This window comes from Mustela nigripes, chromosome 16 (assembly GCF_022355385.1).
Source record: "Mustela nigripes isolate SB6536 chromosome 16, MUSNIG.SB6536, whole genome shotgun sequence".
Lineage (NCBI taxonomy): Eukaryota > Metazoa > Chordata > Mammalia > Carnivora > Mustelidae > Mustela > Mustela nigripes.
In genome coordinates this window covers 49,758,060-49,777,981 of record NC_081572.1, presented here as the reverse complement: position 1 = coordinate 49,777,981, position 19,922 = coordinate 49,758,060, and the positions used below count along the sequence as shown (strand labels likewise).

The following is a 19,922-nucleotide window of genomic DNA, read 5'->3' as shown; positions in this document are numbered from 1 at the left end:
GTGCAGGAGCCCAGTTTCTAGCTGTCGGGGTACTTCAGGTGGGAAGGGGACCTCATTCTCATTGCTGAGGCAGTGCCACTAAGGACTCTGGGCTGGGTGTTGGGCTAAGATATCTGGTAGTAGGTTCTAGAGCAGGGCAGGAGGCTGCGACTCACTCACATGAATGATAAACGTCTGGATTAATATTATTTCTGCACTCAAACATCTGATGAAGACATCCAGAGCTAAGTTCCTAGGCTAAACCTTGTCTCACTGTTCCACGAAGTGTGGGTCATGGGGAGGGGTTGATAAGTGTCTCTGAGCTTCCAGGACCCAGCCCACAACTGTTGAGGAAGCCTCACAGCCGGCTGTGCACAAGTGGGGACATCCGTGTCTGTGTGAAAGTGCCTGTGTGCCTGTGGGTCCTTGCTTCTGTGTGTGCCTGTCCCCGCCTCCTGGCCACTAAGCAGAGGAGGGGAAGCTGAATAAGCTGAGGTCCACGCTGCTGCCTCTGCTCCAGCTAGGATGTGGCTCTTCCACACTCTGCTCTACATAACCAGTAAGTCAGCCTCACCCCCCTGTCCTGAGGGGTTGCTGTGCCCTCAGCACAGCCTGTCTAAATGGGGCTCACTCAGAGTGAGAGGTCAGAGACCGTAGGGAATCCCTAAGGGAGTCGCTCATGTTTGCTGGGTTAGATCCTCAGCCTTGCTCAGAAGGGCCTCTGAGGCTGTTGGCAGTGCTGATATCCTGTGGCTTCAGACTCCAGAACTCTGCCACCCTGTTCCTCCTCCAGCCAGTTTACCCTCCCCACCCTGGGCCTTTTCCCTACACCATCCATTCTGGGCAGATCCGTGGGTATGTACAAGTTTGTTCTCAGAGTATGGGGGCTAATGATATCCACCTTCCCCAGCAGAGCACTCTTCCATCCCAGATTGGGGCTCAGCTGATAAGGGTGGGGGACTGAGAACATGAGCATTGAGGAGAGACTTGTGGGGGGGAGGGCATGTGTCTGGTAGAACGCGAATGTACTGGGGGACCCTGCTTCCTGTTTCTGATGTTAGGGCTAGTATGAGAAACTGTGTGTGGGTGGAGGGGGGCACTTCCTCTTCCCCCAGGCTGAGGGGTCCCATTCTGGCCTTTAACTTACCATGAAAGCCACCTGGGGCAAGGCAACCCATGAGACTGCACCTGTCAAAAGGCCTTAAGGATGAGATTGAGCATAGTCAGGGAGCCCCTGGAGGCAGCTCAGATCAAGCCGGGGGCTACAGTGGTCCAGCATAGTGATCTGCACAAGCTTCCCCAGGGGTCTCCTGCATTGCTCAGAAGCTTGGTAGAAGAATGAGATAAACATCAGGCAGATGTTTTCAAGGCTCTTGGGAGCCTGAGTTCTCCGTGAAGGATGGGCAGGGGCCAGCAACTGAGTACCAGACTGTCTGAGAAAGCTGAATCCATTGTTGGGGGGAACTCAGAGTTAGCATCCATCCTGCGGCCAGGTCACCAGGAGGCAGGCCACACATGTAAGGGACCAGCAAAGCATACGTTTTGGACACATTTTAATATTTGATATTCAAAATAATCATTATGAAAAGGTCAAAACTTTGTGAACTTCATTTTCCTTACTTTACAGTTTAGACTTTATTTTCAGTCACATACAGAGTGTGGAGAGGGTTTCACACTTTTTATGGCTTAGGGCTTTGATCCCCCATCACCAAGTATGTCTGCAAAAGAGACTAGACTCTGGAACCCAGAGAGTTGCCATGACTGTCCAGAGGTACAAGCAAGTACATGTAGAAATGGGGCTCAAGACTCCCAGGCCTCTGCCCTGACTCCCAGCTCTAGAATGGTCTGGGGTGCTAACCTTGGCATCATTCTGAGCTCCTGCTATTCAGTTTCCCATGGCCTCTGACATGAACAGCTGTTGCCCCTTTTTCAGCAATGCTGATCCAAGTGACATTTCTCAAACCCCTTCTCGGGCCTAGACAGTCTCCAAGCTGATGGACAGCTGATAGCAAGGTGGAGCAGGCTTGCTATCAGCTTGCTTTAGCTCACAACTTGGCTAAGCGATGGAAAGGTTGTGTGAGCAAGGCCTCAGCAGCTCCAGTCTGAGTGGGAGAAATGAAGCTGTGACAGTTCTGCTCCAAGCTGTGAGGTAGCATGGAGGGATGGGCCAATCCTGAAGTGTTTCCTGGAGGAGGGGAGACTGGTGCTGAGTCGTATGGGCTAGAAGAGTCTGAGAAAGTGACATGGAGACGCAAGGAGGGCGGGAGCAAGCCCTCAGACTATGACTCCAGGCCCAGGGCTGTGAACCCTGTGCCTGGCTGGGCTTCCCTAGACTGGAAGAAATCTAGACTATTCTGGCCTGACCCTGATCTTTTACCCTTCCCCCGCCACCCACTATGATGATGTCCACTTCTCATCTGTGAGAGCAGATGAGATAACATCAATTGTCTAATAAGAGTTTTTAAGCCAGGAGCAGATACACAGACCTACTATAACCCTGGAGCCACCCTTACCCCCACTCCTAGCCCTGACTTGCCCTGCTGCCCTGCAGCTTGCTGTCCGCAGCTCTGCCTTTACCCTTGAGCTATTCTTTGACACCAGCCACTGACTTCTCCTTTCATCATCACTGTGCAGTGGTAAAGGAGGAGCCAGAAGTCTAGGGCCTGCTGCGCTGTTGTACCAAATTCAGGCTGAGACCTGTGGCCCTGTTGGGTCCTTATGGGGAGTGGAAGATGTCAGACCTGACTCTTCCCAGGGCACACCCCAATACTTGTGGGCAAGTATTTGATGGAAAACCTTGGTTGTTAGGGATGAGAGACCAGTGTCCAATGTGGCCCTGAAGATGGAGGAGGTCTTAAGCAGATATAGACTGTTGGAGGGGGGCTTTCGGTTTAGTATGGACAAAGACAAGGAGTCTGTTTAGGAAGATGCAGGTCAAAGATTGAGTGGGAGCAGCAGAAGGCTGCTGTCATCACCACCCCCGCCCCAGCACTTGCTGGGCCCAGGGCGTGAGGGGGCACTGTCCCTGTTCTGGGCCCCTGTGTGAAGAGAAAGCAGGCTGCCCAACAAACTCTCTAGCCGGAGCTAGTGGGTCCATTGAGGATGCCTTCGGGTCTCACACATGGGGGTTGGGAAAAGGGTGTTTCAAGCAAAGGCAAAACATCCGTTAAGAGCAATGTTTGTGGGCAAGCCAGGTGTGGACTGTGGTCCATGTGGGAACCAGATGTTTCCAACCTTTGCTGGAAGGCTGGCTTGTAGGGTGTATATGGGGGGCTTGTGGCCAGTCAAGTTGGAGAGGTCCAGGATGGTGGTGGGGATGTGGAGGCTAAGGGGGCTTAGGCCTCACCCTGAGGGGAATGGGAAGCCACAGCAGATCTTGAGCAGGGTGACAACAGTGAGACTTACGTGTTGGAAGGTGGAATCCCAGAGAAAGGGGAGATGATGAGGCTCCTGTGTGAAAGAACAATGTGGGTGGCTTGACGGTGAGCTGCCCCACAGGACAGGCAACTTGCATGTGGCTATGAGGCATGAGTTTCCCCTAAGGCTGTTTTGGGTGTTCTGGGCTGATTGTCAGAACACCCGACTCTAGTCCCAGTTCTACAGCCAGCTCCTTATATAAATTTGGACAAACCATTGCCCCTAGGCCCAAGTTTGCTAAACCAAGAATAGTGCTGTGAGAATATGTACTTAAAATGCCCATAAGAGACTCTTAATTGTAGGAAACAAACTGAGGACTACTAATACACTGTAATACAGTAATAATACACTATATACTAATGAATTTAAACAAAATAAAATTTAAAAAAACGAAAATGCCCAGTGTGATGGAGGAAGATAAAGATTTAAGGGGGGAGGCAGTGCTGGCTGACAGGATGAAGGGAGGGTCTTATTCTTACTCAGCAGGCCTAGGTGGCTGGAGACCGCTTGGGAGAGGCAGCTCTGTGGGTAGTGTGGTGACAGACACTGGTTTGGCTGGGCTCACGTGTCTGACAGCACATAAGAGGGGCTTGAGATGGAGGGTAAGGCTGTCGGGACATGACAGGCCCTCCCTTGTGGTTATAACACTAACATCAGCACCCACATACTGAGCCTTCAGCGTCAGACCCTGGGCAGGCATTGTCCTGTTTGCTCTGCACAGCCGTGTTATCTCAGATGGGGAAACTGAGGTGAGATGATAAGCCCAAGGTTCTTCAGCATGACTCTGTGGCAAGGCAAGGATTTGAACACAGGACTTTGCCTGGGGTCCATGCTATATTTTCTTGAGTCTCAGTGGGAGGTGAACATGATAACCCCTACACTATGGAAACACTGCATCTGAGTCTCAGTGGGAAAGGAAGGGCTCACCCCATCTGGTGACAACACAAGCAAAGGTAGAATGTCAGGGGCATGGAGGGAATGTGCTCTAGCAAGGTGGCCCACGGCTGGCAGATCCCTGGCTCCGGCCAGCTCTCAGGGTGGGTGCTGGTGACTAGGGAAGCTCAGTGAATATGGTAAATCCCCTCTACACATGTTCTCATGCCGCTCTGCTTGCACAGGAGGTTCTCGCTGACCTAATTAAACAGCTGTCTAACCCGGAGCTCTGCCCAGGCTCAGTGAGGGGCTGGCACGACTGGGAGCTGTGCCAGCAGGAAATGTGCCCAGCTTCTGGGGCCATTTGTAACTCTTTTTTCTCTGTTTACCAACCCCTCAGTGCCTCCAGCTTTCACTAAAGGCTTGGGTTAGGCAGACCTGGGCCCTAGACACAAGTATTCAATTTGCCAATGGACCACAAGCAAATCACTCAACTTCTCTGAGCCTCAGCACCCTGTATGATGCCTGGAAGAAATCAGGTGATCTGGGAGGGTAGCTGTGATTATCTCTCTGCTCATCTGCTGCCTCTTCCCACTTTTCAAGGATCTTGCATCAAGATCTTTCAGGTGAACAAGGCAAAAATGAGGATGGGTGGGGTGGTGAATAAGAATTTCTGGCCTACTCTGACATTTCCAGGACACTTCTGGGTCTGGCGTTATGCTGAACTGGGCTTTGTGGTTGAGGGGGAGGGGTGTTATGGATGGCTCAGATCACGTTTTGGGGGAGACTGACTTAATCACAGATCACTCTGACCTAGACAGGATTTTAGTCAGAACCAGACACACTGCAGGATGTGGTGGGGGCTCAGGGATGAGTGAGTTACTCTAGCTGAGAATCTGAAGTAGCTCCTGGGAGCAGGGAGTGCCTGAACGAATGTGAGAACAAGGAAGGCATACTGGTCGGGGGAACTGCTTGACAAGGGCCCAGAAGTGGGAGGTATGGGGATGGTGTTCAGGGAGTGGGGTATAGAGGAGCTTGAAACGGCTGGAGAGCAGACCTGGGAGAGTGGGCATTGTGCTAGGCAGGGAGATGCCACAGATGCCCGGATGAGGAGAATGGACCTATCTCAGGGGTTCCAAACCTTGTCTATCAGTTACACAGGAAAACACGGAAAGAAAGCCTTGTAGTCGCCCCTTGCAAGAATTTGCTAGTTCTTACTCTTTTTTAAAAAAATATTTATTTATTTATTTTAGAGATGGTAGAGCTGTGAGGAGCAAGAGGGAGAGAGAATCTTTTTTTTTTTTTTTTTTTAAGATTTTAATTTTTTTACAGAGAGATCACAAGTAGGTCGGGAGGCAGGTGGGAGGGGGGCGAAGCAGGCTCCCTGCTGAGCAGAGAGCCGGATTCAGGGCTCCATCCCTGAGATCATGACCAGAGCTGAAGGCAGAGGCTTAACTCACTGAGCCACTCAGGCATTCCAGGGAGAGAGAATCTTAAGCAGACTCTGCCCTGAGCTCAGACTCCACCAAACACGGGGCTCTGGGGCTCCATCTCATGACCCTGAGATCACAACCTGAGCTGAAACCAAGAGTGGGGTGCTTAACTGACTGAGCCATCCAGGCACCCTTTTAATTTTATTTTTAAGTAAGCTCTACACCCCATGTGGGGCTCAGTCTCACAACTGAGATCATGACCAGAGCCAAAATCAAGAGTTGGAAGCTTAACTGAATGGACCGCCCTGTCACCCTGTCACTCTTGGTTCTTACTTTTTAATTCTCTCCTAATCAGTTTGTTCACCATAACCTGACTGATCGAGAAACACAGGGCTTCTCATAAAATGAGCCAAGGAGCCTGAGTCCAATCCTGTACTCATGGAGAACAGTGCTCCCCATTCCCCACCTCTAAAACCCTTGAGGGTCCATGGGTTGGCCACAGGGATTGTCTTTGAGCCCCCTTCACCCATCCAGCACCTAGTAGGTGTGGGCCACCATACCTGGCCCTAGGATGACATGGTGAACAAGGCTGACTCCCAGTCTTCGCCCTCAGAGGGGCTCACTGGTGGCAGGGGAAGCAGTCAATAAGTAACAGGCAATGATAAGTAAACAAGGAGTTGAGGAGAGTAATGTCAGTTTGTGAGAAAAGGCTTACAAGGGTACAGAGTGCCTACGTAGGGGTCTGGAGGTCAGGAAAGCCTCTTGGAGAAGGTGAATGGGAAGAATCAGGAGGAGGGCAGGAGCTCACCTCAGAGCAGAGCACTTTTAGCAAGGATAAGACTTGGGAAATGAACACTTGGGTAGGTGGGATGGGCTCATACCCAATTCTCAAAAGTGATCCTTGGCCCCCAAAAGGGAATTGCTCATGGTCTGATTATGTTTTCTGTATTATACTTTGGGTGATGGCAAGCAAGACATGAAGAATAGCTCCCAGGTAACTTGGGATGTAGGTTTGTTCATTCACTGCTATTGTTTTTTATCTTTGTTTTAACTCTACTCTGCCCCATTCATTCATTGTTCTTGTGAAGAGAACCTTGGGAAACATTTTTTCTGGTTTTCCCGCTTCACCAGAATAATTCTTTTACCAATTGTGTGGACTCTGTGAATAATACAACTGATCATTTTCATCCTTAAACTGACTTCAAGAAAGTTCATACATTTATGCAGTTATTCAACAATTAATTTTATTTGGCATCCACTGTGACCTTATACTGTGTTCAGAGTCCAAAGGGGGACCAACCATAGAAAGTGCTAGCACTGATGCTCAAGCCAGGTGGCCTCCTTCCTGGTTTAATTGTGCCCTTTCATGTTCATCCCTCTTTCATTTTCTTTTTTTAAGATTTATTTATTGAGAGAGAGGGAGGGAGAGAGAGAACACGTGGGCAAGGGGCAGAGGACAGGGGAAGAGAGAATCTCAAGCAGACTCCTCGCTGAGTGCAGAGCCCAGTGCAGGGCTGGATCTCACAACCTTGAGGTTATGACCTGAGCCGAAATCAAGAGTTGGAGGCTCGGGGCGCTTGGGTGGTTCAGTGGGTTAAGCTGCTGCCTTCGGCTCAGGTCATGATCTCAGAGTCCTGGGATCAAGTCCCACATCAGGCTCTCTGCTCAGCAGGGAGCCTGCTTCCCTCTCTCTCTCTCTGCCAGTCTCTCTACCTACCTGTGATCTCTCTCTGTCAAATAAATAAATAAAATCTTCAAAAAAAAAAAAAAAAAGAGTTGGAGGCTCAACCAACTGAGCCACCCAGGAGCCCCTCACCCCTTTTTTCTAATTGTCACTTTCCTTCCTTTTTTTTTTTTTTTTTTGGCTTGCCCATCATTTAAAAATAAGTTTTACCTTACTGTCTTGTATATTTTTATGAATTGCCACAAATCATTCCGGGCAAGGCCAAAGTATAAGGGAGAAGAAATAAAGTGCAGATGTCTGCTTTCTGCCGGCCTCAGGGAGAGGGTTTGGGAATTGAGAAATGAGAGACTGAACACTGCCTTCTCACAAGGCACCCCCTCCTGAGCCTTTGAAAGATGTGTTTTTAACAAAATTCTAAACATGTACAAAAACAAAGAGAAGTACTGTAATGAAGTCGGTATACCCATCACCCAGATTACACCATTATCACGACTTGCCATCCTGCTGTATCAGTTCATGTCCCCTTTGGTTTCCTTTAAAGCTGTGCTGCTCAAAGTATGGTGTGGTGACCAGCAGCAGGGCATCATCTAACATCTTGTTAGACTACACTCTCAGTCCCACCTCCTGATCTACTGAATCTGAATCTGTATTTTAACAAGAAACTTGGGTGATCTGTTAGCACTTTAATGTTTCAGAAGCATTATTATAAGGCAAACCCAAAACATTGTGTCGTTTCACCCCACACACTTCAGTACACATTTCTGAGGTATGTGGTTATTTTTCTTACTAGGCCACAATGTTTTTATCATCTAAGAAATTTAACAATAATTTGGGGGTGTCCATATTCAAATCTTCCTGTCTCAGTTTACCACTTTTTAACAATAACTTTTTTGGAGTCAAAATCCAAACAAGGTCCAGATTACATTTGGTTGCTATGCCTCTCTTAGTCTAGAGTGGCCAGTTGCCTATATTTTGGTTTGTGTGTCCTTTTCGAGTCTCTTCTTTACTGCAGGGCTTGGTGGCTTGTCTGGTAGAAGAGCGTCATTCAGGATTTGTGTGTTTGCTTCCTTTTGGTGTGGTTTGCCCTTTTATCCCCAGAATTTCCCAAAACCTGAATGTTAGCGCTAATGACTTCATTAAATTCAGGTTTAACTTTTTAGGAAAGCATACTCTATAGTGGGGATTTTGCCATATTTCCTAGATTTATCTCAGTCCCCTCTGTGTTTCTTTTGCCGAAGTATTTTAAAGACCTGCTACTCAAAATGTGGGCACCACTTGAGAGCTTGTTGAAAATACAGAGTCTGGGACTCCTATAACCTTCTTATGGTGTCATACTCTGAGGCACCTATGTCTGAAGACTCATTCTTGGGGACATTAAGATTGACTGTTGGGTTCAGGGGGTGTCAATCTAATTGTAAAGTTTTCTATGAAACTTCCTTCTAGTAGTTTTATCTGTTGATGATCGTGGCCTGAATTCATTATTATACTATGGTTTGCAAAATTGTGTTTTTATGATTTTATTATTCTGCCCACATCAACTAGGACTATTTGGTGACCTTGAAGTGCAATTTATACAGGAAAGATAAGAAAAGTACTTAGTATTTTCTCTTTAATAAACAAATTTTAGAGTAAGGGGATGGTGCCCTCATTACTTACAGTGCTAACCAATGCAGTGTTTTGATTTGTTTTGGAGTTTTTTCTTCTCTTTTAAATATTATTATTAACTGACTGACAGAATTTTTACATATTCCATATGTTTTAGAAACTTGTACTTATATTTTAATGTAAACTTTTTTGAATTACACAATAAAATTACACAATAAAATTCTGATTAATGACTTTTCAAATTAAATCAAATCCATGTCACCAGTACCCATTTCGAGAAACAGAATATGACCAATGGCCCAGAAGTACCCTTTGTTCCTCCCTCTAGTCATTCATTATGTCATCGCCAAGGATAACCACTCTCCTAACTTCTAATACCATACATTATTTTGCCTGTTTTAAACTTTGTGTAAAGGGAATTATACGGTATGGTCTGTTTTGCTCCTAGTCTTTCTTCTCATATTGTGTTTATGAAATTCAACCACCTTGGATGGGTTGGGTGGTTATTTTCACTGCTTTAGAGTATTCCACTGATTAATATTCACAGTTTTTCCTTTCTACTGCTGATGGATATTTGGATTGTTCCAATTTGGAGTTATAAATAGTGAGGCTGAGAACATTCTTGTACATGTCTTCTTGAGAACATATAGACACACTTCTACTGGTGATATACCTAAAAATAGAATTGCTGGATCATAATTTGTGCATATGCTCAGCTTGGTGATACTCCCAAATGGTTTTCTGAAACGGTTGTACTGATTTATGTTCTTACCAGTAGTATTTGAGAGTCCTAGTTGCTCCAAATCATTGCCAACAATTAGTATTATCTTTTTCATTTTCATCATTCTGGTAGTTGTGTAGTGATACTGTATGGTGGTTCTAATCTGCCTTTTTCTGAAGTCTATTGAGTGCTTTCTTATTTGATTACTGGCCATTTGGATAATATGTTGTGAAATGTCCTATTTCTATTAGCTTACATGCCTTTTTCTTACTGAGCTCTTAGAATTTTGCACATATTCTAAGTCTTCTGTCAGATATTTGTGTTGCAAATATCTTCTCTCACTCTTTATTCTCATAATGATGTCTTTTGATAAACAGAAGTTCTTAAGTTTAATGAAGTTCAGTGTATCAGTTCTTTCCTTTATGGTTAGTGCTTTTTGTGTCCTGTTTAAAAAATATTTGTCTACCCCAGGTCCTTTGTTTTCTCTTAAAAACGTTATTGTTTCATTTTTCACATTCAGTCCATCTAAATCCACATTTTAACCTATCGGGAATGTGTGTGTGTGTGTGTGTGTGTGTGTGTGTGTGTGTGTGTGAGAGAGAGAGAGAGAGAGAAAGAGAGAGAGAGAGAGAGGTAGATGGGGTGAGAATAGTCAAGATTAATTTTTTTTCAGTATTGATATTCAAGTGACCCAGCACCATTTATTTAAAAAATCATTCTTGGGCACCTGGGTGGCTCAGTCAGTTAAGTGTCTGCCTTCAGCTCAGGTCATGGTCCTGGGGTCCTGGGATCAAGTCCCACACTGGGGTCCCTGCTCAGTGAGGAGTCCACTTCTCTCTCTCCCTCTGCCTCCCACTCATGTTCTCTCTCTCTCTCTCAAATAAATAAAATCTTGAAAAAAAAATAAGAAATTCTTTCCTGGGGCTCAGTGGATTAAAGCCTTCGGCTCAGGTCATGATCCCAGGGTCCTGGGATTGAGCCCCACATCGGGCTCTTTGCTCTGTGGGGAGCCTGCTTCCCCTTCTCTCTCTCCGTCTGCCTCTCTGCCTGCTTGTGATCTCTGTCTGTCAAATACATAAATAAAATCTTTAGGAAAAAAAATTCTTTCCTCATTGTTCTTCAGTGTTACCTTTGTCCTAAAATAGGTGATCATATGTGTTTGGACTCTCTGTTCCATTGGTCCATTTGTCTGCCTGGTTGGTCTTTCTGTCTGCCCTGTGCTAGTATAATTCGGTCTTAACTATAACTTTGTAATATTTTGATAGATGATAGTATGTTATCAAGTCTTACAAGTTTGTCTTTCTCCTTTAAGACTGTCTGACTATTCTTGCCCTATACAATTTCATATAAATTTTTAAATTGTCTTGTTAACATACCTCACCCTTCCCCAATAATTTGCTGGGATTTTGATTAGGATTCTATTGAAGCTATAGATCAGTGTAGTGATAACTGACAACAATACTGAGTTTTCATTCATGAACATGATCTAGCCCTCCGTCTATTTAGATCTTTAATCTCTCCTAATCTTTTCTAGTTTTCAGCATGGAGGTTTTGCATGTCTAACTAAAGTTAGACCTTTTTTTTTTTTTTTTAAGATTTTATTTATTTATTTGCCGGGGGGCGGGTGGGGAATCACAAGCAGGCAGAGTGGCAGGCAGAGGCAGAGAGAGAAGCAGCCTCCCCACTGAGCAAGGAGCCTGAATATGGAACTCCATCCCAGAACCCTGGGATCACGACCTGAGCTGAAGGCAGCAGCCCGACCAACTGAGCCACCCAGTTGTCCCAAAGTTAGACTTATTTTTGAACATTTGATTTCTCTGTCTTTTGCTAATGGCATCTATAAAAATTGTTCACTGTTTATTTGATCATTGACGGTATATAGAAGTACAGTGGTTCTTTGTATATTGCCTCTATATCATGGGGCGCCTGGGTGGCTCAGTGGGTTAAAGCCTCTGCCTTCGGCTCAGGTCATGGTCCCAGGGTCCTGGGATCGAGCCCCACATGGGGCTCTCTGCTCGGCAGGGAGCCTGCTTCCTCCTCTCTCTCTGCCTGCCTCTCTGCCTACTTGTGATCTCTGTCTGTAAAATAAATAAATAAAATCTTAAAAAAAAATATTGCCTCTATATCAGTAACCTTGCTAAAAGTTCTTGTTCATTCTTAGTGTTTGACTGTGGATCTGTTGTATTTCTCAATGTACTTAATCATTTCATCTGCAAATAGTGGCAGTTTTATTTTTTCCTTTCTAATCTTTATGCTCTGTATTTTTTTTCTTATTGCTCTAAGTCCTCTGGTAAAATGCTTAGTAAAGTGGTGAGAGTGATCATTCTTGTCTCCTTCCTGATTTTAGGGAAAGCTTTCAGCAACTCACCAATAAGAATGATGTGTGCTGAAGATTTTTGGCGGATATTCTTGATCAGGTTAAGGAAATTCCTTCTATTCTGGTTTACTGTGATTTTTTTTTTTAATCATAGACCCAGAGGAGATTTTATCAAATGCCTTTTGCCTCTATCATAATGATCATATGATTTTTTTCTTTTTTTTTCCCTGTTAATGTGATAAATAAGTCAATTATTATCAAATGTCAAACTGCCCTTCCATTTCTGAAAGAGACTCAACTTGGTTGTAATGTATTATTCTTTGATGTCACTAGATTCGATTTGCTAATATTTTGCTTAGGATTTTGACATCCATGTCCAAGAAAGAGATCTTTTATCCTTCATTGTATTGCTCCTGTCTGTTTTTCTCTGATTTTTGCTTGTTTGTTTTTAAAATCTTTGCTCTTGTTGGGTTTTAATATCAATGTTATTCTGGCCCCATAAAATGATTGGTAAGTGTTCTCTCAATTCTGTTCTCTGGAACAGTTTTTGCAAGATTGGTATTTCTTCTTTAAATGTTTGGAAGAGTTTTCAGGGAAGCCATCTGTGCTTGGAATTCTTCCTAAGGTTTTTAATAACCAATTTAATTTCTTTGATAAAGATTATTCAGCTTGCACTTTTTTCATCAGTTTTGGTAAATCTTTATTTCAAGGAATTTATCTATTTCAACAAAATTGTGAAGCATAGTGGCATAAACTGTATATACTATCCTCTTATTATTTCTTTATTTTATTTTACGTTTTCACTCTTACTATTTCTTAAATGTCTTGGGATCTATTCTGATGTCCTCTTTTTCATTCATATTGGTAATTTGTGTGGTCTTTTCTTCCTTGATCAGTGTTGCTAGGGGTTTATCAGTTTTATTAACCTTTTTTTAAAAACACACTTTAGCTTTGTTGATTTTCTCTACTGTAAGTTAGTTTTCTGTTTCTTTGATATATGCTCATATCTCTATTCCTTCCTGGACTTTCTTTGGGTTTGATTTGCTGTTCTTTTACCTTCTTGAGATGAAAGCTTAGATAATTAATTTTTACCCTTTTTTTTTTTAACACATGCACTTAAGACTGTACATTTCCTCTAAGCCTTAACTATTTCCCACAAGTTTCGATTTGTTGTAGCTTAATTCTCATTTAGTTCAAGATATTTAAAAATTTCCATTGTGAATTCATTTTTGGCTTTAGGTTTTTTAGAAGTGCATTGCTTAATTTCTGAGAAGTTCAAGGTTTTTTTTTTTTTTTTTTTTTAGTTTCCTTTTTGTTATTGGCTTCTAATTTAATTCCACTATAGTCAGAGAACATAGTCTGAATTATTTCAGTCCATTGAAATTTATTGAGGCTTACTTTTTGATGCAACATATGTTTCAGTTTTGGCAAATGTTTCATGTGCATTTGAAAAATGCTTATTTTATCATTACTGGGTACAGTGTTGTATTAATCAGGTAAGTTTTGTTAATTGTGTTATTCAGATCTTCTATATACTCCTTACTGATCTTTTCATAACTTAAATGAAAGATTGTTAAAGCATTAAAGCCTCTCATTTTGGTTGTGGATTTTGTATTTTTCCTTTTAATTCAATTAATATTTTTATGTATTTTGAAGTGTTGTTATTGGATACACACAAATTTTAAATTTATATCTTCTTGGTAAATGAAGAACAACGTATTTGTACGTATTTCTTTCTCTTCCTTATATAAAAGTCTGTAAACTTTTCCTTTGCCCAATGAATTTAATTTCTTTTTAAAATCTCTACTGCTAAGGGAAAAGCCATTAATTGGGGGGGGGGGGATTTCATCAATTTCAATGGAAAAACTGGTTCATAACATCCAGCCCAATACCCAAACAGCTTTCTCTGATGGAAAAAATTTATTAATTTGTCAATAAAACAAGTTTATTCTAAAAAATTTTGAATTTAAAAATACAATTTACATATACAACTTACTGCAATAAAAGTTTATTACCGTCATTAAAAGAGGAAATGAAGACTTGATGATGAGTAGTGGAGGATAGTTGTGAAGGAGTCATTATTATGAAAGCTATAATTTTCCTTCTGCACCATTTCTTCACTGTTTCTTCAGTCTTTTGGGTACTCGTGGCTATCTCGTATTCAAAATACCTTTAAAAATACCTATAAAAATAAATAGCACAGAAAAATACATTGAGGGTAAAATAAATACTAAACCTGAAAGTACTGCAAAATATATGGAATAGTTTATGCATTTAGCAGACTTCAGAGTCACAGAGTCTACTACCTCTCCAGCCCTTTCAATCGGCACATATATGCAAAAACAAAGCATTTGGGTTTATCCAAACAAGGCAAGCCTTGCACATTTGTTTCCTGTGATATTGTTGGGCTAAAAACTGTTTTATTAAATTTACTATGTTTTTGCCTAAAAGTATGATATCAAAACATTATTCCTTATAGCATGTTTATGTGGTGTATTTGGGGAAGAAAAAGGCATTGTACCACCATAAAAAAAAAAAAAATGTTTTCCAAAAAGCAGCATCAGTTTTCAAGAGCCACTGCAAAAAGTTGTTCATTGAACAGTAGCTGAACAGATGCTGTTTACTGAACTTCACCTTGCTCTTTTTCTATGTTAATATACATTAGAGTTTTTACAGTGGAGTGGCAGACCATGCTTCTAAGAATTCCTTCTGGTAATTGGTATAATTGGTAATTGGTAATTGTATTGAGAGGGACAAGACTTGGAAGAGAAAGGTTGGGAGACTAATGAACGTATCCAAGCAGGGGACAATGAGGTCAGTAGGGCAGAACCAAGTCCCAACAGAGGCCCAGATACATATGGCAGTTCTGAGAATGATAAAAGTGGTACTGCAAGTCTATGGGGATAAGATGAGCTATTCAAGAAATAATGCTGAGACAATTTCATTTGTGGAGAGAAAAAGTAAAACCTAGGTCGCTATTTTACTCCATACACAAAAGTAAAGTATAGATGAATCAAAGATTCACGTGTAAGAAGTGAAACAAATAAAAAAAAAACCCCAATATAGAGGAAAATGTGAGTGAACTTAAAAAAATAATCACTGAGGGGCGTCTGGGTGGCTCAGTGGGTTAAAGCCTCTGCCTTCGGCTCAGGTCATGATCCCAGGGTCCTGGGATCGAGCCCCACATCAGGATCTCTGCTCCGCAGGGAGCCTGCTTCCTCCCTTCTCTCTCTCTGCCTGCCTCCCTGCCTACTTGTGATTTCTCTCTCTCTGTCAAATAAATAAAATCTTTAAAAAAAAAAATCACTGAATGGGGAAGCATAACATAAAACTCAAGTCACAAGTGAAAAATGACAAACTATAGATGTGGGGAAAGATATCATGCAAGTTAAATAGCTAAGCGAGAAACAATATCTTTATCACATTGATAATTTCTTTTGATTCAAAAAGCTCTTACAAATTAATAAGAAAGAAATAAATACTTCATACAAATGGATAATGTATATGAATAGGCGGTAAACAACTTAAAAATTAAAAGGTTTTACCTCATTCATAATTTAAAAATATATTTTGGAAAAAAATAATAACTCTTTCAAAATAAGGATGAAAAAGTCTGCACACAGCCCAAGCTGTGCTGTGGGGAAACAGGACTTCTCCTATTCTGTTGTTGTTGTATGAACTGGCATAGCCTCTGTGAGGGGCAATCTGTCAATATCAATATTTCCTCAAAACTTTTTTTTAAATTTTTTAATTTATTTTCAGCGTAACAGTATTCATTGTTTTTTTGTACCACACCCAGTGCTCCATGCAATCCGTGCCCTCTCCAATACCCACCACCTGGTTCCCCCAACCTCCCACCCCCCTGCCCCTTCAAAACCCTCAGGTTGTTTTTCAGAGTCCATAGTCTCTCATGATTCACCTCCCCTTCCAATTTCCCTTATCTCCCTTCTCCTCTCTAACTCCCCTTGTCCTCCATGCTATTTGTTATGCTCCACAAATAAATGAAACCATATGATAATTGACTCTCTCTGCCCGTCTTATTTCACTCAGCATAATCTCCTCCAGTCCCATCCACGTTGCTACTAAAGTTGGGTATTCATCCTTTCTGATGGAGGCCTAATACTCCATAGTGTATATGGACCACATCTTCCTTATCCATTCATCCGTTGAAGGGCATCTTGGTTCTTTCCACAGTTTGGCGACTGTGGCCATTGCTGCTATAAACATTGGGGTACAGATGGCCCTTCTTTTCACTACCTCTGTATCTTTGGGGTAAATACCCAGTAGTGCAATTGCAGGGTCATAGGGAAGCTCTATTTTTAATTTCTTGAGGAATCTCCACACTGTTCTCCAACTTTTTAGTTAAAAATTTCAAATATACAGAAAAGTTGAAATAAATGTGCAGTGGAAAAGTATATACCACACTTCGATTTGACAGTTGTCAACATTTTGTTATATTTGCATTACCGCATATATATCATACATATAAACATGTATCTATATATCCATCTTCATATGTCCGTCTATCCTTCCATCAAGCCATCTTGTCTTTTGATCCATTTCAAAGTAAACTGCAGATGTTGGTATACATGATCCCTAAATATTTCAGCATACATATCAACTAGGGTTTAATGTGTGTTTATGGTTCTTTTTTGAGGGAAAATTTACCTTCAGTGAAATACGCAAATTTTAAGTTGACCAGTCAGTGTGTTTTTGACAAATGCACTCATCTTTGTCATCCAAATTCCTTTCAAGATCTGGGATACTTCCATCAGCCTACAATATAGTATTTTTTACTATAGATCAGTTTTGCTGGTTCTAGAACATCATGTAAATGGAATTATATAGTAGATACTCTCGTGTAAAGCTTCTTTTACTCAGCACAATGATTTTTGTGATTTACCCATCTTGCTGTGTGTGTCAATTGCTCATTCCTTTGTATTCCTGAGTAGTCCATTGTATGAATACACCACAGTTAGTTTATCCCTTCCCCAGCTGATGGACATTTGGGTGGTTTCCAGTTGGGAACTATTATAAATAAAGCTTCTATAAACTTTCTTGTCCATGTTTGAAGACATGTTTTCTCTTGGGTCATTTGAATGGAGGGTCATAGATAGAATGTATGTATATCCTCTCCCTGGGGCTCACAGTCTATTTTAACTTTAGTACAAGACTCTGTCATGAGTATGTGCTATCTGACAGGTACAGAAATTGCATAGTGGGAGGTGTGAGAAGGTGGGAAGTACTTCTAGGGGAGAACAAGGGAAGGCTTCCTAGAGGATGAGGCCTTGATGCTGACACAGTTAAGTAGGAGGATTGGGGAGTGCAGAGTCTGGGTCAGACATGCCTACATTCTTGTCCTATTTCCACAGGAAAAAGATCCAGGGAATCTCATTTTCTCATCTATAAAATGGGGATGATGACACCACAAGACGTGGCTGAATGATAGGAATCAAAGGCCCAGCCCTGGCCTCAACAGGCACCTCTTTTGTTAAACATTCCTCTTTTCTTCACAGGCCTTGCTCCTCTGGTGGCCTTCAATGTGGATGAGGCCCAGATCTGGGTGACTCCTGAGGGAGACACACCCTATGTGCTCAGCTCCCTTCTGTACCAAGACCCCAGCACCAACAAGACCTGGTAAGTGGCGCCCAGCAGATGGGACGCATAACTGAGGATGCCTCTGGGGAGTCGGAACAAGCCCCAGAGAAGGCCTGCACACCCAACCCCCACAGTCTGGGGACAACCTTCCTTCATTTTCATAAGGGTGTGCAGGAGAGAGGCTGTGAGCACTGGGCCAATCCTGGCCGTCTTTACTGCTGGGGAGCAGGGACAGGATACGACCTCAAAACTATTTTAAAATAAAGTTTATTAAGGTTGTTTTGTCTCTTATAGAAGTAACACATGCTCAGTATAGAAATCTAGGGCAATGACAAAGAGATCAAAGAAAAAATGGAAACTATGAGGCAGCAGGGAATGTGGTTAAGATGCAAGTTGTGGGTCTGGTAGCCATGGGTCTGTGACAGCTTTACTCTGTACTTGTGCAAAGCACTCAACCCACAGCCTCTTTCTTATCTCCACAGAAGGGGTAGAGATTTCCCTACATCCCGGGGTTGTTGCATGAGATTATTTAAGTTAATGCACGTAAAGGATTTATTACAGTTTCTGGTCAAATGCAAGCTCACTAAACATTGCATTTTCTGTTTTTAAAATCTCATCGGGGGGGCATCTGGGTGGCTCAGTCGGTTAAGTGTCTACCTTTGGCTCAGATCATGATCTCCAGGTCTCGGGATTGGGTTCCTGCATTGGGCTCCCTGCTCAGTGGGGAGTCTGCTTCTCTTTCTCTCTCCCTCTGCTCCTCCCACTGCTTATTCTCTCTCTCTCAAACAAACAAAAAAAAAAACCTTAAAAAAAAAATCTCATCTGCACCCACTAGATAAGCCACAGATTTTAAATGTGGCAAAATTCTGCTGCTGAGGATGTGGGAACTTGTGGGGCTGTAAATTGGTATAAGCAACTCAGAGAATGGTTTTACCATATCTGGTAATGTCACAGATTCCTTTGACCTGCCATTCCACTCCCAGATCTGGCCAACCTCAGAGATACTTCCAGGCACAAGTAAAGGTATTTACTGTAACATTTCTTGGAATAGTGAAAGACTGGAAATGGTCCTCATTAGGAAAATGGAAGAAAAAAGCTTTGAATCACATATGATGTGATATTAGAAGCAGGTAAAATTAATAAAATGAGAACAGTGGTTGTTAACTTGAATCATTCTTGAAACATAAGGTTAAATTGGCAGTTGTATAGTTATATATACCATGGTCATTTACTCAACAAATATTTAGAATGGAGCATAAATTATTTTTTTACTCTTTTTTTTTTTTTTTACCATTTTTTTGGTTTGTTTTTTGTTTTTTAAATTAACATATAATGTATTATTTGCCCCAAGGGTACAGCTCTTTTAATCATCAGTCTTACACAATTCACAGCACTCACCATAGCACATACTCTTCCCAATGTCCATAACCCAGACACCCCATCCCTCCTAACTCCCACTCCCCAGCAGCCCTCAGTTTTTTTCCTGAGATTAAGAGTCTCTTAAGGTTTTTCTCCCTCCTGATCCCATCTTGTTTCATTTTTTTCCTTTCCTACCCCCACAACCCCCTCCCCTGCCTCTCAAATTCCTCATATCAGAGAGATCATATGATAATTGTCTTTCTCTGATTGACTTATTTCGCTCAGCATAATACCCTCTAGTTCCACCCACGTCATTGCAAATGGCAAGATTTCATTTCTTTTGATGGCTACATAGTATTCCAGTGTGTGTGTGTGTGTGTGTGTGCCGCATCTTCTTTATCCATTAATTTATTTTAAAAGATTTTCTTTATTTATTTGACAGAGAGAGAGAGAGAGATCACAAATAGGCAGAGAGGCAGGCAGAAGCAGGCTCCCTGCTGAGACGAGAGCCCGTTGTAGGGCTTGATCTCAGAACTCTGAGAGCATGATCTGAGCCAAATGCAGAAGCTTAACCTATTGAGCCACCCAGGTGCCCTTCCATTCATCTGTTGATGGACATCTAGGTTCTTTCCATAGTTTGGCTATTGTGGAGATTGCTACTATAAATATTTGGGTGCACATGCCCCTTCAGATCACTACATTTATATCTTTAGGGTAAATACCCATTAGTGCGATTGCAGGGTCATAGAGCAGCTCTGTTTTCAACCTTTTTAGGAACCTCCGTGCTGTTTTCCAGAGTGGCCGCACCAGCTTGCATTCCCACCAAAAGTGTAGGAAGGTTCCCCTTTTAGAGCATAAATTCTTTTTTTTTTTTTTTAAAGATTTTTTCTTTATTTATCTGACAGAGATCACAAGTAGGCAGAGAGGCAGGCAGAG

The 19,922-nt window shown here is 42.4% G+C and overlaps 1 protein-coding gene across 1 annotated transcript in view; it reads left to right on the top strand.

Annotated features, from left to right (window-relative positions):
• Nucleotides 1-9: 9 nt before the first annotated feature.
• Nucleotides 10-19,922, top strand: part of ITGAE (integrin subunit alpha E) — a 63,956-nt gene continuing 44,043 nt past the window's right edge. The window contains exons 1-2 of the mRNA XM_059378507.1: nt 10-538; nt 17,546-17,666. Coding sequence (XP_059234490.1) covers nt 505-538; nt 17,546-17,666 — 155 coding nt within the window. The 5' untranslated portion in view covers nt 10-504. The remainder of the gene's footprint in view (nt 539-17,545; nt 17,667-19,922) is intronic.